The sequence below is a fragment of the Crassostrea angulata genome, chromosome 3 (genome assembly GCF_025612915.1).
Source record: "Crassostrea angulata isolate pt1a10 chromosome 3, ASM2561291v2, whole genome shotgun sequence".
Classification (NCBI taxonomy): domain Eukaryota; kingdom Metazoa; phylum Mollusca; class Bivalvia; order Ostreida; family Ostreidae; genus Magallana; species Magallana angulata.
The window spans coordinates 40526505-40546703 of record NC_069113.1 but is presented as its reverse complement, the minus strand read 5'-3'; the positions used below and the strand labels follow the sequence as shown (position 1 = coordinate 40546703).

At 32.4% G+C, this 20199-nt stretch overlaps 1 protein-coding gene across 3 annotated transcripts in view; it reads left to right on the top strand.

Annotated features, from left to right (window-relative positions):
• Positions 1–20199, top strand: part of LOC128177624 (leukocyte tyrosine kinase receptor-like) — a 201830-nt gene that overhangs the window by 168119 nt on the left and 13512 nt on the right. For all 3 annotated transcript variants that reach the window (XM_052844424.1, XM_052844423.1, XM_052844422.1), the window contains exons 17-20: positions 10181–10245; positions 11588–11717; positions 14088–14188; positions 15182–15274. In XM_052844424.1, the coding sequence (XP_052700384.1) occupies positions 10181–10245; positions 11588–11717; positions 14088–14188; positions 15182–15274 (389 nt within the window). The remainder of the gene's footprint in view (positions 1–10180; positions 10246–11587; positions 11718–14087; positions 14189–15181; positions 15275–20199) is intronic.

Genomic DNA, 20199 nt, shown 5'->3' with positions numbered 1-20199 from the left:
AAACATAATTCTTATTATAAGAAATTCATGAAATTTTGACACAGTAAAACAGATCATATAACCAAATGATTCTATCAGTTTAATTAAATTTGACCTTGTTTTATAAAGGTCAGGTCAAGGTCACTACCTTTTAGGATGATAAAAATAAATGTAGTTCTTTGCAGTTATGCAGACATCTCTTTAAGATATGAAGATTATATTATTCAATGAAAATAGAATATAGGAATGTCAATCTGCTTATACTACTAAATTGGAATAAATATTTAAACTAAAATTGATATTGCTTAGCCCACATTTCCTCTAATTTTCTTAAATTTTGAAGATATTATGATTATTATGCCCTCCTTGGAAGAAGGGAGGGCATATTGCTTTGCTGCTGTCTGTCGGCCGTTTGGTCCACCAACAGTTTCCATTCATTTTCTTTGCAGAGGATGAACATATAGAAATGAAATTTGGTATATAGGTTTATCATGATAATATCAAGTTGGATATTGAGTACGATCCAGCAATTTCCGACAGAGTTATTGCCCTTGGAGTTAGAAACATTCAAGTTATTTGCAGTTTCCTCTCATTTTCTTTGCAGAGGATGAATATATTAAAATATACATATATAAAAATTACATATAATATGTAAAAAATAATATATAAAAATATACATTTAAAAATTGTTAGTATTTTTCAAAAATCTTCTTCCCTAAAACCATTCAGTCAGAAAAGCTGAAATTTGTGTGGAAACATCTTCAGGTAGTGTAGAATCAAGCTTGTAATCAAATCAGGGTTAGGGAAGGACCTTAATGAAAGGGGAGGTCAAATTTTTACATAAGAATATATATATAGAGAGAGAGAAAAATCTTTAAAAATTCTCTTCTCAAAAACGAATTGTTCAGAAAGCTGAACTTTGTGTGGAAGCATCCTCAAGTATTGTAGATTTACATTTGTTCAAATCATGATCCCCATTGGTAAGGTGGGGCCATGATGGGGATGAATTAATAGAAAAAAAATTTAAAGATCTTATTTTCAAAAACTGAAACATCAAAGGGAGCTCATTGTTTAACTTAGAAATATGTTGAAAAAAAATTGGAAGTTCAAGATATATTCCCTACTAAGTTGTCTAGATATTTTGTATTTGAAACTCTAAAGCCTCTGTTGGCTATTGTTGCTCAGGTGAACAGTGTTGCCCCTGGGCCTCTTGTTCTTCTTGATTTAAATCCTTATACCTATAAACAAACCTGTCGTGGTATCTTACATTATCATGGTAAAATTCATAAAAACACCAACACAGGGTTACAGAAAATAAGGGATCTGTATTTGCTGTAGTGCATTATACTCGGGTGACTCTCAAGGCCCTTAGGCCTCTTGCTGTTGCTAACTGTGATTTCATTATTCACCCACTTGCTTTAGAAACAGATCCAATCTTCATTCTTTTTTATTATTAATTCATTGATTTTTCTTTTTGTAAAATGTGCTTAATGAAGTGAATTAAGTTGCTAATTACTTTTTAGTATCACTGGTTTTCAGGGTTGTTGTGCCACAACAATTACTTTGTATCAGTAGTAGAATCGATAGACTTCACGTCTAGAGCTTAACTTGTTCATAAACACTGTTGTGTGCACTACTTCTTATAACACTGAGGGTCAAATCTGGTTGTTTTCAGAAACTGCTGCAGGGGAAAAAATTGTAGTCTTGGGGTCTAGTGTATTATTGAGGTCCACATGATTCATTCTTTCTGGTAAAATGTCAGTAGTTGTTGTCGTATTTGTGATAAGATCAATGGGTCTTTGTTCACAATTCCTGGAAACTTGAAATGTTTTTTTGGGAGAACTAGGATAACATTTCACTTTCTGCGAGTAAAAAGCAAATAAGGCGATAATTCTGAAGTGAGTAGAAAAGATGGACTTGAAAATTTGTAAATTTAACACCACAGTAGGAAAAAGTGTACTTCAAATTTCCAGAGCTGATTTCACTTATAAACTCTAAAAATTTGCAAGAATCAAGAAATTTTTCAAATAACTTCTATATATCCTTGAAAAAAAGAAATGGTTTTTTGTTTGTTTTGTTTTGTTTTGTTTTTTTTGTTGTTTTTTTTTTTTGCTTACCGAGACAAAGTCGAGAGAAGCTTATGCTATACCCCCAGCGTCGGCGTCCAGACCTGGTTAAGGTTTTTGGTGCAGGTCCTGTATCTAAGTTATTACTTATAGGCCTTTCTTTACCAAACTTGCATGGATGATGCATCTGGACCTACTTATGGACTTGAAGGATTTTGATGCTGAATCAGGGCCATGAATTTCAGATGCTGAAGAAGTTAAGGTTTTTTGAGCAGGTTAAAGTTTTTGAAGCAGGTGCCCTTTGATAGCCATTTCTAAGTTACTACCGGTCCTAACTTCACCAAACTTGCATGAATGGTGTGTCTAATGATACTGATGCACTTGACAGCATAGGTTCAGATGCTGAATGAGGTTAAGGTTTTTTGAAGCATCTGTTGAAGAAATTAAATCAGTGCATACAAGTTAATCCAAGTCAAAAAAAAATTATTCTGTAAGCACATAAATGTGACTAGTAATGTCAAACTGAGTATTGGGAATAACAAATTTTTTGGAGCAGGTGCCCTCTGATGATTATATCTTAGTTATTACTGGTCTTAACATAGATGATTCATCTTATGATACTGATGCACCTGACAGGCTTGAATGCTAAATCTGAGCCATAGGTTTCGGATGCTGGATGGGGTTGAGGTTTCTGAGCTGGTTAAAGGTTTTAGAGCAGGTGCCATTTTATCAAATGTAAATAGATGATGGATCTTGTGATTGTAATGCACTTCACAGGCGTGGATGCTGAATCAGAGCCAAAGCTTTCAGATGCTGGAGGAGGTTAAAGTTTTTGGAACAGGTCACATGTTTAATAGAAAATAGTACTATTGTTTGATTGAACAATTTAATGAATCGTAGAGGTAACTACAGATACAGAGCCTTTTCCCTATTATCAAGGATGCTAAAAAAAACTTCCTACCTCACTCAAACCTGCTTAATAGATGTGTTTGTTGTTAAATGATATAACATGATTTTTATGTTATAGTATTATATATGATACATTATTATATTATATGATACAATATGATATTATACGAGGGTTGTACAAAAAGTTCGTGGACACATGTAATTTTATTCAAAATAACGGTGCCATTATCAGGAAAGTGTTATAATATTTTAATAAAGACTATAATAATGCATATGTATAAAAATCAGAGCAATGTACATTTTTGTATTAGAGTTATCATTATATATACATTGCCTATACAGGCTGCACAGCCCAGTCTGACATTGAATTATATAGACATTTCTATAACATCGTAGTCCTGGGTTTATCTGAGAGTAATATGCCGCATTCACCGTTTGGTCATAGGGAAAAATTGCATACTCTCTCAAAATATCGCTTGTGCCACATGTGGATAAGTTAACTCGAACTATTTTGATGTTTTTCCTGTTTCCTCCATCAGTTGTTTTGTTTCTATCGGTGTTTTACCTCAGTCAACACAATTTTATGATGGTGCGCTGTTCCGTGCGGTCAAATGACGTCTGTATTTTAAAAGTCCTCTCCTTGTTTAAAAATAGCTTCAAACTACATATGAAAATGACGTACACCATACATACTATAACATAATATGAAGGTTAGAAATGTTTTATAAAAACTGTAAATATTCATATTCAAAAACTTAATTACAAAATTTGGACAGTTTTTATGCTGGGTCATGCGTACTTTCCGCAACCCTTTGATACATTGATAATTCATTTCTATGAAAAATCATTCAAAAACACTTTGATTTGTAATTTTATGACAAAGTTCTAAGTATACAATATGTATATATAAACCCATTAAATTGGACAAAAAGCGATTGTCCGCAAATTTTTTGGACAACCCTCGTATTGCAACAAATTATATGATACCATATGATATTGAATCAAATTTTAATGCATTTTATAATATGATTTTGTATCATTTGATATTGCTATATAAAATATTGTATACTACAATATGATATTGTATAATATGATATTGCATTATGTATTATATGTTATTGTATCTGTTTCATATGATATTGTATCATATGATACTATATTGTATTATGTATTTTGTTTTGATATTGTATTATATGATTAAATACAATAATGTATAACATAATACATGTACAGCATATTATATGTTACAATATCATATAATATATTACATTAGTATATATTGTTTCATATGATATATCAATATTGTGTCAAACCACACTTCAGTATCCATTAGTATCCAAGATCATAACTATGATTTTCATATAATATGATAAAGGTGTTTTTTTAAATGTCACACATGATGGTGCAGTGAGTCACATTTTTTTCCTCTAAATTCACATATAGATAAATCTTAACAAAATACATTGACCAGCTGAAGGAGAAAAATATACCTAATAGTGTTGATGTATTTAAAAGACTAGGCTGTAAGTCTCGGGGAATTGAATGTAAACATTGTACCCCTTCTGCAAATAATGATGTACATGTATGCATCTCCCATGTGATTGTTTTATCTAAAATGGGTGACAAAGGGATTTTATGAGGGTATGTATATCAAAGAGAAAGTACCTTAAAAAAAATTCCAATTTTCCAGGGGCCTAATTATACATCATCCTTTTTTAGCAAAATCATTTAAATAAAAACTAATCTTGAATTGTCCCATTACAATATTGTTTTTCTGACACATTTTTGCATCAGCTTTAAACCAGGTTGTACTATTGCAAAGATAATTTTTGGTAATCAGGAAAAATTGCAATGCAATTATGTATGTATAAATCTTTTTGAATAACCTTACTATTACAATCATTTAATCAGACAAGTTGTTATCAAAAGTAAACCACTGTGTCTGGTTGCTTTGAGCATTTGACATTTTTAGAAAATAAAAAATTTAACAGTTAATATCCATGAAAGTAGATTTGACTGTCACTGAACAAGAGATATAAATGTCAACTTACTTATCATTTTTCAAATTCTTAAATTTGGAAATATCAAATAATTGAATGACAGAAAAACCCAAAAATAAAGCAATAGCTGAACCTCTATCAGCTGTCTTGACATGATAGTTGAACAATAAAAGTAAATTACGCAATTTTTCCTTCTGCTATTTTAATGTTTGGTAAATTATAGTCTTTTTAGCTCACCTGAGCTGAAAGCTCAAGTGAGCTATTCTGATCACATTTTGTCCGTCGTCCGTCTGTCCATCTGTCCGTCTGTAAACTTTTTACATTTTGAACTTCTTCTCTAAAACTGCTATCCAATTTCAACCAAATTTGGCACAAAGCATCCTTATGGGAGGGCGAATATAAATTGCAAAAATAAAAGTCCGATCTGTATTCAAAGCGGAGAAAACCTTGAAACTGTAGAAAAAGGGGGGTGCATTTTTAAAAATCTTCTTCTCAAGAACTACCGAAGCAAATTCAACGTAGTTTAGCATAAATTATCCTTATGGGAAGGAAAATATAAATTGCAAAAATTAAGGGGTAATTTTGTTTCAAATCGAAGTTATTACGAAAATAATAATAAAGGAAAGGCGTATTTCAATCGGGCTCGGCATCCGGTAAAATGGGTAGGCAAGACTTGGCCTGGGCAAAACAAAAGATTGGCAGTTATTAATCTGCCAATCTCATTAAAATTTCAGGATATTTGATGGACTAGTATATTTGTATTCGCAGTAGATATTGCTGCAAAATAATGCGTATTTGGAATTGACGATTGCCGATCTGCCCTGGCATTTATTTTGCCACGGCCCGGGTTTGCATACCCATTTTACCAAGACTCGTATTCCATACTTCTAAAACGAGGTTCTTTGTTTAAAGCAGCCATGACATTATACGAAAAAGGGTCGATCTGACTATGATGAATTTGCTTGTTGTGCAACAGTTCGTGTATGAAGGGAAGTTTTGAAACATGAAAAATATATTGGTGCCGATTTTGTGAAGTAAATTGAGGCTAAATATTTCAATGCGTTGACAGTTTTCACACATGATGTTGGTGTTAGCTTGTTCTGATTTTTGTTTCATTTTCATTATTTATGCTTTGTAACCTGGAAACTATCGTCTGTATTTCGTGATTTTTCGTATCAAATCAATCAGAGACTTCGGTAAATCAAACAGTTACGTTAACTGTTTACCTGCACATATTAAGCAAAGTCTGATGTAGGGGTACTGAAATACAATTCATTCTAACGGTAATTCGGCATTATCTTTTGCGTAATGGTAGATTAATGCAATAGGTTTTGTTGAGATGCTCGGCATTTTCTCTAGTTTATTCAGTTTAAATAGAGTTTGATATCGCTTACGGAAATATGTAGGTATATCCATGTATATATATATGATTCATTTCGAAAAAATAAATTGTTTTTCTTTATTTGTTATACATGTAGTGCATGTTGTTTACAATTTCTATTTACTAACCATATTTGAGTGTTAAGCTTCGAATTATAAGCAAGATACAGAGATTTGCTCACAATTCTATGTTTGTACACAGATCTTAAAAGCTAAAGATTAAAAAGGTATAAAAAATTGTCAATATTTATTACGAAAATTTTCAAAATGTGTTCTTCCAGAAACCCACTTATTGAATTGTAAACTTAACCTTTTTAGCTCACCTGAGGATGGGACCACAATGGGGGGTCGAAGTTTAACATGAATATATAGAGTAACTCTTAAGAAATCTTCTTCTCAGAAACTAATCGGCCAGGAAAGCTGAAACTTGTGTGGAAGCATCTTCAGGTAGTGTAGATTCAAAGATGTGAAAATCATGACCCCTGGGGGTAGGGTGGGGCCACAATGGAGGGCCGAAGTTTAACATATGAATATAAAAAGTAAATCTTTAAAAATCTTCTTCTCAGAAACTAATCGGCCAGGAAAGCTGACACTTGTGTGGATGCATCCTTAGGTAGTGAAGATTCAAATTTGTGAAAATCATGACCCCCGAGGGTAGGGAGGGGCCACAATAGGGGATCGACGTTTTACATAGGAATATATACAGTAAATCTTTAAAAATCTTCTTCTCAGAAAATAATCAGACAGGAAAGCTGACACTTGTGTGGATGCATCCACAGGTAGTGTAAATTTTAAAGTTGTGAAAATCATTACCCCCGGGAGTAGGGTGGGGCCACAATGGGGGATCGAAGTTTAACATAGGAATATATACAGTAAATCTTTAAAAATCTTCTTCTCAGAAACTAATTCGCCGGCAAAGCTGGAACTTGTGTGCAAGCATCCTCAGGTAGTGTAGATTCAAAGTTGTGAAAATCATGACCCCTGGGGGTAGGTAGGGGCAACAATGGGGGATCGAAGTTTAACATATGATTATATACAGTAAATCTTCTTCTCAGAAACTAATTAGCCAGGAAAGCTAAAACTTGTGTGGAAGCATACTCAGGTAGTGTAGATTCAAATTTGTGAAAATCATGAACCCTGGGGGTAGGTTTGGGCCACAATGGGAGGTCGATGTTTTACATAGGAATAAACAGAGTTATTCTTTAAAAATCTTCTTCTCAGAAACTAATCAGCCAGGAAAGCTGAAACTTGTGTGAAAGCATCCTCAGGTAGTGTAGATTCAAAGTTGTGAAAATAATGATCCCCAGGGGTAGGGTGGGGCCACAATGGGGGGGGGGGTGTCAAAGTTTAACAAAGGAATATATAGGGTAAATCTTTAAAAATCTTCTCAGAAACTAATCAGCCAGATGATTCTTTATAATTGTTAAGACTTTGGCCCCAGGACAATTCTTTGGCCTCACGAGAAGGTTCAGAGTTTGATGTACGTTTATATCCCATATATAAACTATTGTTATGGATCTTTTTTTAGATCTGCAATACTCAACATATGATATGACTATAAAATCATCCTGTGAGAAAAGGGACTAATGATTATAAATATAAGAATATCCAGGGGAAAATGGATTTTATTTATACAGGATTTACATGATTTATTGTACATTGTCCAGATAGTTTGTATTATGACTCAATTGAGCTGATTTTATCATACCTCTTGTTCCCCAGGTGAGCGATGTGGCCCATGGGCCTCTTGTTTATAATGCCATTTGTCACTACTATTTTTCTATTTTATGATGCCATCATTTGTCACTATTATATCCAGACATTGCATTATTGCATTATAAATAGTTCAAGTAGTTAAATGGCTGTATTGTTTTCTTACTGACATTCAAATACTGTAAATTCCTAATTAAACGCGTGGTTTTAATATCCGCGTAAAATCGCGAGAATCCCGTCTCGCGAATTCTAAAATCTCGCTTTTAATTTTGGGACACATGTAAACTTCTTGAAACTAAGATAAAATTCTGGCATTCGTGATTTTATGTTCTCGCCATTTGATGGTTAATCGTTGAATCGCGGAATTAAGTACTCGCGTAAAATAAGGAATCTACAGTACCGCTTATATTTCAAGATTTTTCACACAATATTATAGTAGTATTTTAGAGTTCAATGTATCTCTAATTTGAAAATGTTTTCTTCACATTATAAGAACCAAATAAATATGTAAAGCTTAATGAAACTTGAGGGAATTAAGTGAATTGAAAAAAGAGGGAATTGTATGAATTAATTCAATTCATATTAAAGAAGCTCTATTTTTTCAATGTTTATGCACTAATGATAATATATGAAGACTGTCAGTCATTTGGAGTTTAATGATTTCCTGTTGATTGTGTTTTATGTATTGATGCATATTTGAACTCGAAACTCTGAAAACGTCCATCTAATTACAAAAATTTGGAGTACAATTCTTGTATGTAAATTTTGTTGCCTAAGGAAACACATTATTTTTAATTTTGCATGTGATAAAGAGGGAAAAATATAAATGAATTTTAATCTTAAGAAGATAAAAAAAGAAATAGCTTCACAGCTAACTTGATCAAGGTTTTACATCAAAGAAATCCATAATCCAGAGGAATAAATGTAAAATGAAATGCAGAATGTTATGATAAAAACCCACACAAGGCCAATTAAATTGATTAAAGTGATGACATCAAAAGGTTTGTTTTATACTGAATAGGATAGCAGCTGAAATAAATCAGGCTAAAACAACATCATGACATTCAGACTTTCTAAACACAAAAGTTTCTAAAAAAAAAAAGCTTTTAAAACAAAATAGTTTTTCTAGAAAAGCTGTTGGTTTTTCAAGTAAAAGCAGTAGGCAGGGGACAATTCAATAGAGTAGTAGTCTTCCGCGGAAACAGCTAGTAGAGTCAACATGTAGGATATCAATCAGTGACTATCTTAATACCATCATGCATTGATGTCAATTTGCTGTGTCAATGGATGGAAAATTGCAATCTAATCAAATTATGTTTTTTATCTGTGAATTCTTTACAGTACTGTGTAATCCAAAACAAACTAATGCAAAAACAGATTAACGAAGATTGCCCAATTTAAGGCTCAAACTTTATATAAAAACTTGCATTTTATAGTCTGTGAACTAGTTAATGTGACAATACCTTTTTAAGTATACCGGTAGATCTTTTTTTATTGTCACTGTTCTTTTTTATTTTTGAGGAAATTAAGATTACAATATTTTTCTTCCTTTGGTCTTATTAAGCTCAAACTTCAACTATATAGTCCGTATTCCAAAATAGTAAGTGCAGTGACCTTGAACTAATTTTTCAGATCAAGTAACCACTCTTGTGTAAAATCCTTATATAGACTGTTCCTTCTCTCCTATGGTCCAGTGAAGCTTAAAGATCACCCCCCCCCCGATAGACCATTAAAAGAGGCTGTGCTCAGCTATGACCTTTCAACAAAATACTTTGTAATTTTTACAACAAAATACATTTGTTTCCTTTGTTATGACCTTATATACAAAACTTGCCTTGATATAGAATGGTCCAGTTTTCATACAAATATCTTTAGAACTACTCTTCATCTTAATGTCCTTGACAAAATCAATACACTTTCCACAGACAGCAGGAAATGAAATTTACTTCATAAACCACCATAAACTGTAAGATAAGAAATAGAAAAAAAATAAAAATGGCGAAACTAGTCTGGTAAACTAGAATTATTTTTTTTTAAGGTTAAAGAGTTTGATCATCCCAGATCAAAAATTAGTAATCAAGCTTTTATTGATAAAACCAACCAGTGAATTAGAATTTTACAACTTCTTTACAGACATTACCAGCATATAGCACAGAGGCATCGGAGCTGGATTTCCTCATGGAGGCGGTTATAATGAGGTAGTTGACATTTGATACACAAAAGTTGACTTGCCAATTAAGTAGGAAATCAAGAATTTAGGTCAATAATGCAGTTTTCAGTGTGTTTTTAATGACACTGAAAAGATAATTGTAAAGTGAATATTGAATCATACAAAGCAAAGAAAGTTTTTTGTGTTTAAAGGACTACATATGATATGGTCAAATTTCTGTTCCCCCCCCCCCCCCCCCCTCCATTTAACCAATTTTTTTAATAGTGTCGTATCAAAATCAAACATTTATTAAACATATACAGAGGATGTCTACTATCACATTAATCTTGATATTAGTCATCATTGTCCAGTAGCTGTTAATCTATGGAATCGCTAAAATGGTCAAATTCCTGCAATTTTGCAAACTAAAATATTTTCACTCTTCCTTCAAATTTTGCCTTTGAAATAATAGAGTGCAGGTCTGCTCACATACGATTTATTCATGTTTTTGTTCATATAATTATACATTTCATGTAGTTAAAAATTTTGCTTGAGCAAGCATTTGCTCAATGTTTCCCAGTCGAAAAACTATAGGAAAACACCCATATTTTGCTCCAAAACATTAATTTATCAAAATAAACAATTTTCATGACATCATTTTAACAATATGACATCACTGGGGTAATTACTTTTTACATACTTGTTTTCAATTAAGAAATGAACAGCAGGTTAAAATTTCACCATAATAGAACTTGGAAAATGGTCACGTGATCAAATCCTGTGAATCCTGCGAAGGTCTTTTCAGAAGATTTGATCACGTACCAACCAAGTTCATATCCTTGCAAAATTTTTAAGATTGCTCTTCATTACTTATATTTATTTTTGAAAAAGGCAAACCATTCAGAATAATTAGAATAACCGTAATTTTAATAATAATCACAATGATGCAAGCAATATGCGCATGCATTAATCATTGTGACATCATTAAGAAGTTCACAAGAATTGAACATTTTAGCTATTCTATAGGTTCATACAAGGAAGCTTATTTGCAAATGTAAATTTTATAATTTCAACCATCTTCAATCTTTTTTTTCAATGTTTTTAAAAAACTTTAATTTTTAGAGCGAGAAATGCATAATACAGCATGTAGTCCTATTAAATGGTTTTGTACAACTTATTTTTTATTCAATAAGTTGGCAAAAAAGATTGTTTCTGAAATTTTAGATTTGAATTTCATTAAAAACTAAGGACAATGAGAATCCATAAATGAGTCTTGTTATTTAACCTCAGAATTACCTCATTAATTCTGAAATGCTACCCCAGGAACTTTTGTATTGTTTTCAATGTTTCTACCTGTTTTGCTGGAATAGAATTGGTGTTTTCTGTTGCAGTAAGTTTAACCATCCTAACATAGTGAAGTTGGTGGGTGTGTGTTTTGAGAGTCATCCTCGTTATATAGTCCTGGAGCTGTTGGAGGGAGGGGATCTAAAGACATTCCTCAGGGAAATGAGACCTAAAACAGTAAGTTAACAGCTGCCCTGCTTGTATTAGTACCCTTGAAAATTAAAAGATTGAATTAGAAGAATTAAAATAAAATTATTTTCTTTCTGTGGAAACAACAATAATAATAAAAGACTGTGCTTAAAAGTTTTGAAATGGTATTTATCATTCTGATGTTCAAAAGCATATTTTTACAGTTATTAATAATTGATATGTGTAAAATCAGTTATTCAGAAAACATTGCAGAAGTTCATACTTTCCCTCCCCTCCTCAACTTTAGCAAAAAATGCAGGGAATAGGCTATTTTATTTTAATGGTATACAAAATGTAATTAAATGCTTATAAATAAAGTCACAATACAGTCAAAACTGTCTTAGCGGCCACCGCTGATCAGCGGCCACTTTTTGTTCCCCCCCAACATGTTTCCTTATATATTTGCCCTGGAATAATTGCCACTTGCGTAACGCGGCCACCCAATTTACTAACTGACGACGTAATTTCTCTGTATTTAGCGACCATATTGTCCACTATTTTGTCACGTTATATTTCACGCCCATTAGTTGATTACAGATCCCGATCATTTTGATCGTTATGAAAACTTGGAGTCGCTTGGGTGATTAAATAATTATTGTATACTTTATATGTGTTTAAATCAAATACGATGAAATATGTTTAATATCTTTTTTGTGTTTTATTTATTTGAAAACATGGCTTCTAGTACTCCGAACATAAAGGGGAAAGTATTAAATCTAAATGAAAAGTACTTGTCGTGAGTTAGATAAAAAAAAGATATGTCATATCGAAAGACAGCGGAAGCGTTTTAAGTTTGAAAAACTCAATTTAACAACATTTTAAAAATAAGTACACGTGTCGAAAAAATTATGAAATCAATTAGACCCTGAAGCACCGTCTAATGTAATGGCCCGGGAACGAGGATATAAACGAATTTTGTTGGATGGTTCAACAGTTCAATGATGCGGTATCTCGTAGAATAAATGTCACAGGACCATCATTACAAGATAGCCCTAAAACATTTTATTGATACAAAGATGTAAGATAAAAAATGTACATTTAAACAGGTGAAATTACATGCGCAAATAAATCTGTAATTATAATAAAACATGTCTTTTGATGCATTTGTATTTATACATTGATTTACATGATTTTGTGTGCAAACTGGAATTAAAGGCCACCTGACTTATGCGCCCACTTTTAAAATTTCCCTATGGTGGCCTTTTAAAACAGGTTTGACTGTAAATATTTGCAGTATAATAAATGTATCAAAATAGAAAAATATCATTTAACATAAAATATAATTTTGGTAATGCTATCGCCTTTGCCTCCACATACTGACAGCTCCCCCCCCCCCCCCCCCCCCCCAGGCTGACACCTCAACCACTAGCATATATAATGAGGCTTCACTGTATCATGGAAACTTTTCAAATCAGGGCCTGGTGCCATAAGTTTTATGGCACTAGGAACGATTCGACTTAGACGAGTTTACTTTTGATCTCAGTCTCACTTTTCCACTATATGTTCCTTTTGTAAAAGTGAGACTTAGATCAAAAGTAAGCTCGTCTAAGTTTTATGGTCCCGGGGCCTGCTGCTGAAACCATTATATAACATACATTACAGATGATATAAGTTTAATATTTGTGTATCTGGGGCACTATTTCCAAACTTTAATCTAGACAGTCATATCTAAGGTTTAAAGCAGTTTTGAAAAATTGAGGAAGAGGGTATTGTTGTTGAAAATTCAAAATTGGATTTTAGGTCAATTTATTCAGAGCATTTGCTTTTTGGGTTGGAAATAAAAGAATGGGGACACATTGTCCTGTGATTGTTTTGTAAAGTATTCTAAAAATTTTGATCATGAAAAAACAATTTTGTCAGACAAAAATATACCTCTATATATAATAATGATTAGATGAAAGTTTGGATGACATTCATGAAATGTAAATGGGTCATGGTCATTGCAAATGTGGCAATACTGCATGTTTTCTTTAGGAAAACCGATTGTAATTCATACTTGCATGATTAGCCAGAAATCTCCGCAATCCAAGTATGACATAGTTATTGGTGTAAGATTACTTATTTTCTTCTAATTATTTTCAGATACTGTTACAAATGCATTGTCTAGCTTTTAAAATGTCAACTTTAATTCAAGTTAAGCTAGACAATGTAGTTCAGTTTTTCACATTATTGATGGTGTCTTGAATTCTATATACATTTGCATGGATTATTTTTTGATCAATTGAAAATAAAGCTACAGTGAGAGCATGTCTTCGACAGTCTTGCACAGACTGACCTCAGACTTACGAATAGACTGTAGCAACTTTAACATTTCTCAACTTCTTCAATTTCTACTTCCTTGTGATTATCCATTGGCAGGTCATGGGAGATCCTCTTGTTCGTGTTTCTGATCTTCTCAGCCTTGCTGATGATATTGCAAAAGGCTGTCAACACCTAGAGGAAAGACATTTCATTCACAGGTAAAAAGAACAGGGAACAAAAGCTTTATAACTCAATGGTTGAAAGAACTAGGTACAGTTTCAGTCATATTTTACCCTGTTTAAGAGTAATTTTTAAAAAATCACAAAAATGGAAATGTAACATTTATCTACACAAGAATATTCATAAACTAAGAATCTATAAATAGTTACCTGATTAGACTCTCACAAGGGTAATTGTGACATCACAAACAGATTATTTTCCCATAATTTTCATAAAACTGAGCAGAAGACACAAATTCCTCAGTAGTTTTTTTTAATAGAAAACTATATCCGCAGCCGTCGCCCACGATGAAACTCACATTACAACTTTATCCTGTTATGACACATAAAATATATTTTTCATCATTTTTGACTAAATCATAGAAATTTGCCAAAATGTTGAAGTCATAATTATTTTTTGAAACAAGATAAAAGTGTATAAGTCGGTATTTTATATACACACATGTTCAAGATAGTATGTGTGTATTTTCATGAGATTTAAACCACTTTTGAATATTAGGGCAAATAGTAAAAGAAACTGTACCTTCTTTGTTTTAATGTCTAAGATGGTAAACTGCCATAAAGAATGTATGGAATCAGGCAAACATTATTAAGAGCGTAGAATGTGACGAACTGTATTAAGTCAAATATTATTTGCGTCATCTTTATTTCGTGATTTACTGTAATAAATTAGTTCGCATCGACTAATTTTTACAATCAAGATGTAGATTATCTAGAAATTAATATACCAGAGAAATTTTAAGACTAAAAATATTTGCAAAAATAATAAAAAATATTATGACCCTTGGTTTTTTTCATGCACACAGTATTTTGCTTTATCTTTCTAGTCATTCAAATCACTTTCTTTTCTTCAAAGGTTGTTGAATGAGCATACTGAGTATCTTTCTTCTACATGTACAGATGCATTGTATTCACTCAAAAATGATTCACTCTCTATTCTACATGAATTTCCATTTTTCTCTTTTATTCCAGAGACATTGCTGCCAGGAATTGTTTGTTGACCTGTAAAGGAAAAGACAGAGTAGCTAAAATAGCTGACTTTGGTATGGCCAGGGATATCTACAGGTAGGAGGCTACTAAACCTTCCTGTTGTTACATTTGTGATTACGGAATGATGTATGCGACTTGCCAGAATATGAAGTCTTAGATAATGAATTGTTGCAGTAAAAAAGAAAAAGTGTATATACAGTACAGCTCACGAGTATCCCGACAAAAATACCGACCACCGTGTTTGAAAGTCCACGCTGCGCGTGGAAGTGTCGGTACCTTTGATCTATTGTTCTCTGTTACGGCCACGGAACGAGAAAAAACACGGTGCGACACGGTGCAACGCGATGCAACACGGACAATAACACAGTGTAACACGCGGTATTTACCTGTGAAAAAAGGAGGATTTAGAAATAAAACTTATAAAGAATAAAATATTTATTGATGTACGTAAAAGAATGAAAGAAAAAGACAAAGAAATAGAAATAAAAAAAAATTTTAGGCACGCAATTTTCAGACGTATGTGATTGTTACGGTTGATTTTTGTTGATATTAAAAATCGATATCGCCCACATAAATGTTTGATCAATTAAAACACTTACACTTTCTTTTCCTTTTTAACATTCAAATAAACGGTTCCATAAGTTTTTGTTTCAGTCCGTTTTTAAACGTAGTAGTAATCGTAGTTACTGTAGTTTGGCAGTTTCAATAGTGCATAAAACCATAACTGTGATCTTTTCTCACTTATACTCTATTCAACGATAACAAATGTAACGGGTTGTCGAAAACAAATGTACTTTCTCTAAGTAATATAATTATACAGCTTTATATCTAATATATTTTCAAATTTTCTTTCTTTTATACATATGTGTGATGTACTTGTCCATGTAGACTAAGTACCGCACGGTACATATTCATAGCGCTAAGAATCCGTGGATCGGTACTTGATATTTTTTTATATCATCTTTATAGCAACTTGAGTTTAGAAATTATTTGTGTTCCAAGAAACTACAGTTTACTCGGTATTGCAATAATTACTGTTTGATTGTTTAATGATTGTCATATAAGAGAGAGAGAGAGAGAGAGAGAGAGAGAGAGAGAGAATGCGAATACCAGTATGAGTTTAATTTAAGTACATTTTACTTGTAATTCAGTGTAATAATAAGATTTATAGTTTCCATTATATTGAACCCTTTTCCCTAAAATTGCGATAGAATATATGCAGTCACGGTCCACGTGCTATCCCTGCCAATCAAATCAGCCCGCGAGATAGACCACGTGCTCCTTCCATGATATGGAAAAATGCCGTTCTATTGTTTTTTTGTAAGTCCGTAAATAGAAAAAAATGTTTAACAATGAAGTATTCAGTGTTTGAAATATTTAGTTTCTTTATTCTTATACTGCATGTATGAGGGTTGGAATATTACGTTGTAAAATATCTCTCTCTCTCTCTCTCTCTCCCTCTCTCTCTCTGTACTTTTGTGCAATCATTTTAGAATTATCAGAGTTCTATTTGTATGAATTTAATTCATTCATTTTAGATCCATGGTTTTAATAACAATTTCAACACAATGACTAAAAGTTTGTGAAGTTCACGATGTAATAAGATTTTTCGTTAAAATTTCGACGCTATTTCACATCAATAAAGTTGTGTGTTCTAAATGCTTGCAAAAAGTGACCGGTATTATCTCATTCATCTTTTTAATCAATCAGGTACCCGGTAAATAATTTCTTATCGCAAGTTTATTCTTTGAAATTCCCGCATTTATAGAGTTGCTGAATTGTTCCCCGGATCCACGCGCCGATAGTCTTACGTGTAGTTGTTTGTGTACATATCTACAGACAATTTTTTTTGTTTGTTAGAGATTAGGAAAAATCATTGAACTAACAAAGTAGAAGTAAGATATATTCAGACCATACACACGACGGGTTGTGATGAGTTACCAAACAGGTGTTCGCGGAAAGGTGTGAATAACGGCATCTCGAGTACACCTGTTTAGACGTCCAAATATACACAAAGTTGGTTGTAAATTCCAATGACACCTAACAAGACAGACAATAACACCTGTTGTGTATAGAACCCAAGATGAAAGACAATGCTGGGTATCTGATCAGCTTCCGTATATCGCACGAGTGATTTTTTTCATGTGAAATCACGAGGCCATTACCAGCTATACAGAAGTAAAGTTGAAAAATATTTTATGAAATGCGGGTATATTTTTAATACATGTACAATGCTTGAATATAATTTAACAAGAGTTTGTTCATGTATTTATTTATAATCTATAATATAAAAGTGATTTTTTGTTTACTTATTGCTACATAAATAGCTGAAGTCCAAATTATTCGAGTCTCCGGTAATATGGGGTTGTTATTTACCACAGCACATCAACAGCACATGTTTTTAGAAAAACATGATCTGAAATGTTTTCATTTCTCATTTTTAATTGTTTTAAAGTAAGGCTGTAAATTAATTGATAAATCAGAAAGTGTTTACAGATAACAGAAATAAGACGTTTAAGCTCCCGACATTTTAATAGGATCGTTAGTTACAACATCACGTGTGTTTAGAAAAAAAAACAAGATGAATTAAATTGATTTGAATTTTGATTATATATTAATTGATTATTAAATATTTTTGGTGAATTTATTTTCATTAATTTAAGAACAAATGAATTAAAAGGTACCCATTTACATCGAGTTTTCAGATCACAAAAAATTAACTTCACGTTGACAGCCTCGACAATTTTCTAGGTCCGTGCAACTTAAGTTGACATTCTTTTTTTTTTAAATGTGAAAAGGATATATATGTTTCAACCCTTGTTTAGCCATAATTTCTTTATTTCTAAACATACGCTATTTCTATCAACGTCTCAGGTAACGATATCCACGGAGTAACACAGTGGCCACGGAGTTACACAGGCGGCCACGGTGCGACACGGTGCTTTTTCTTGAATTTTCCAATACACATACACGGTGTCACACTGTGTGCATGGTGCGACACAGACCGTTTTCAACCGTGTTTTTTACACGGTGGGTGTCGGGATACTCGTGAGCTGTACTGTATTACATCTATATATTTATTTTTATGATACAGTTAGAATCACTTTGAGCAAATGTCATAAGAAGTTGGGCAATTATAAGTCAGTGGCTGTATGAGTTTGTTGGTCATAGAAAAAATTACTTATTTTCAGAATAATTTCAACTTTATGTATATAATTTGTTATTACAGATACATATATTCATATTTAAGTTTAGTATCTTTGCTGCTGTACGTACTATATTGCTTTACCTCTTTCGGCAACAGTTTGCATGGTTATATATTTTGCCAATCATTAATGATCGCAAAATTAGCAAAAGTATCCCCTTATTAACAACCAATTCCATGCATACAGTATGTATTATATCTATTGTTTTAACATTTCCTTTTTATGTCTCCCTTTGAAGAAGGGAGGGCATATTGCTTTGCTGCTGTCAGTCACAAGGTCGATCGGTCGGTCCATCAACAGTTTCCGTTTATGTTCTTCACAGAGGATGAACATATTGTAATGAAATTTGATATACAGGTTTATCATGATAATATCCAGGTCAAGATTGATGTTGGGTACAATCGAGCAGTTTTCAACAGAGTTATGCCCCTTGGACATAGACAAATTCCAATTATTTGCAGTTTCAATTCATTTTCTTTGCAGAGGATGAACATATTGTAATGAAATTTGGTATACAGGTTAATCATAATAATATCTAAGTCAAGTGTGATTTTGGGTGTAGTCAAAGAATTTTCGGCAGAGTTATGCCTCTTGGACGTAGAAAAATTCTAATTATTTGCAGTTTCAATTCATTTTCTTTGCAGAGGTTCAACATATTGTAATGAAATTTGGTATACAGGTTAATCATTATAATATCTAAGTCAAGTGTGATTTTGGGTACAGTCAAGGTATTTTTGGCAGAGTTATGCCTTTTGGACGTAGAAAAATTCTAATTATTTGCAGTTTCCGTTTTGTTTTGGGGTTTTTTCAGAGGTTGTACTTACTAAAATGAATTTTGCTTTGCAGATTTATCAAAAATTTCAAGGTCAAGATCGATTGTAGGTATGATCGAGAAATTTTTGACAGAGTTATGCTCCATGGACTTTGAAAAATTCCAATTAATTGCTAGCGACCAATGGATTAACTTCGTTATATCATCCATATAACAAATTCATGATATTAACTATAGCGAATTCACTATATACATATTTTATTTATCCACTGGCAGACTACAATTTTTTGCTAATTTGAGGCTTAGAATGAAAAAACATTCTTTTGATACCTTTAAAAATCGGATTGTAAATTAAAAATTTATGCGAAAATAAATTCATTCAAACTATTTTGTTCAGTGGTAGTGCAAACTTTTTTAACTGCAAACAAATTCATGATAAAAGTGTTAAATTTTGTTGTTATTCACCTCTATGGGATTCAAAATCAGTTCGCTATATCCGTAAATTTGTTATGTCCGAATTCGTTATAACCATAAAATTTTGCGAAGATTTCGTAAGAATTTATACAGGACTCAAAAAAACTTTGCTATATCCAAGAATTTGCTATATCCATGTTCGTACTAAACGAGTTTCACTGTACAAACATTTTTGATGATCGTGATAATTTTCATGATTGCATGAGAACAATGAAATATAAATCTTCTTTATCATGAACATATTTACACAAAATTTATTGGAAAGAAGAGAAATCAAATAGGCAAAGGGTGTAAGAAGAGGGAAGGGTACACTTGGAGTGATCAAAAGAACAGTGTTATACTTGGTATAGAACTAACTAAAGCCAGATTTGTATATAGTGACATGTAAAAGAAGTTAATTCGAGAATATGAAAAGCTGTGAATAAGATGTAAAGCAACTGCTGTAAATAGATTATGAATGCTATTATTGGAAATCTAGCATGAAAGTATAGGTTAATTACGGCCAGTGTAGCATTGCGTTGAGTGATGACATAGAAAAATGTAACAGG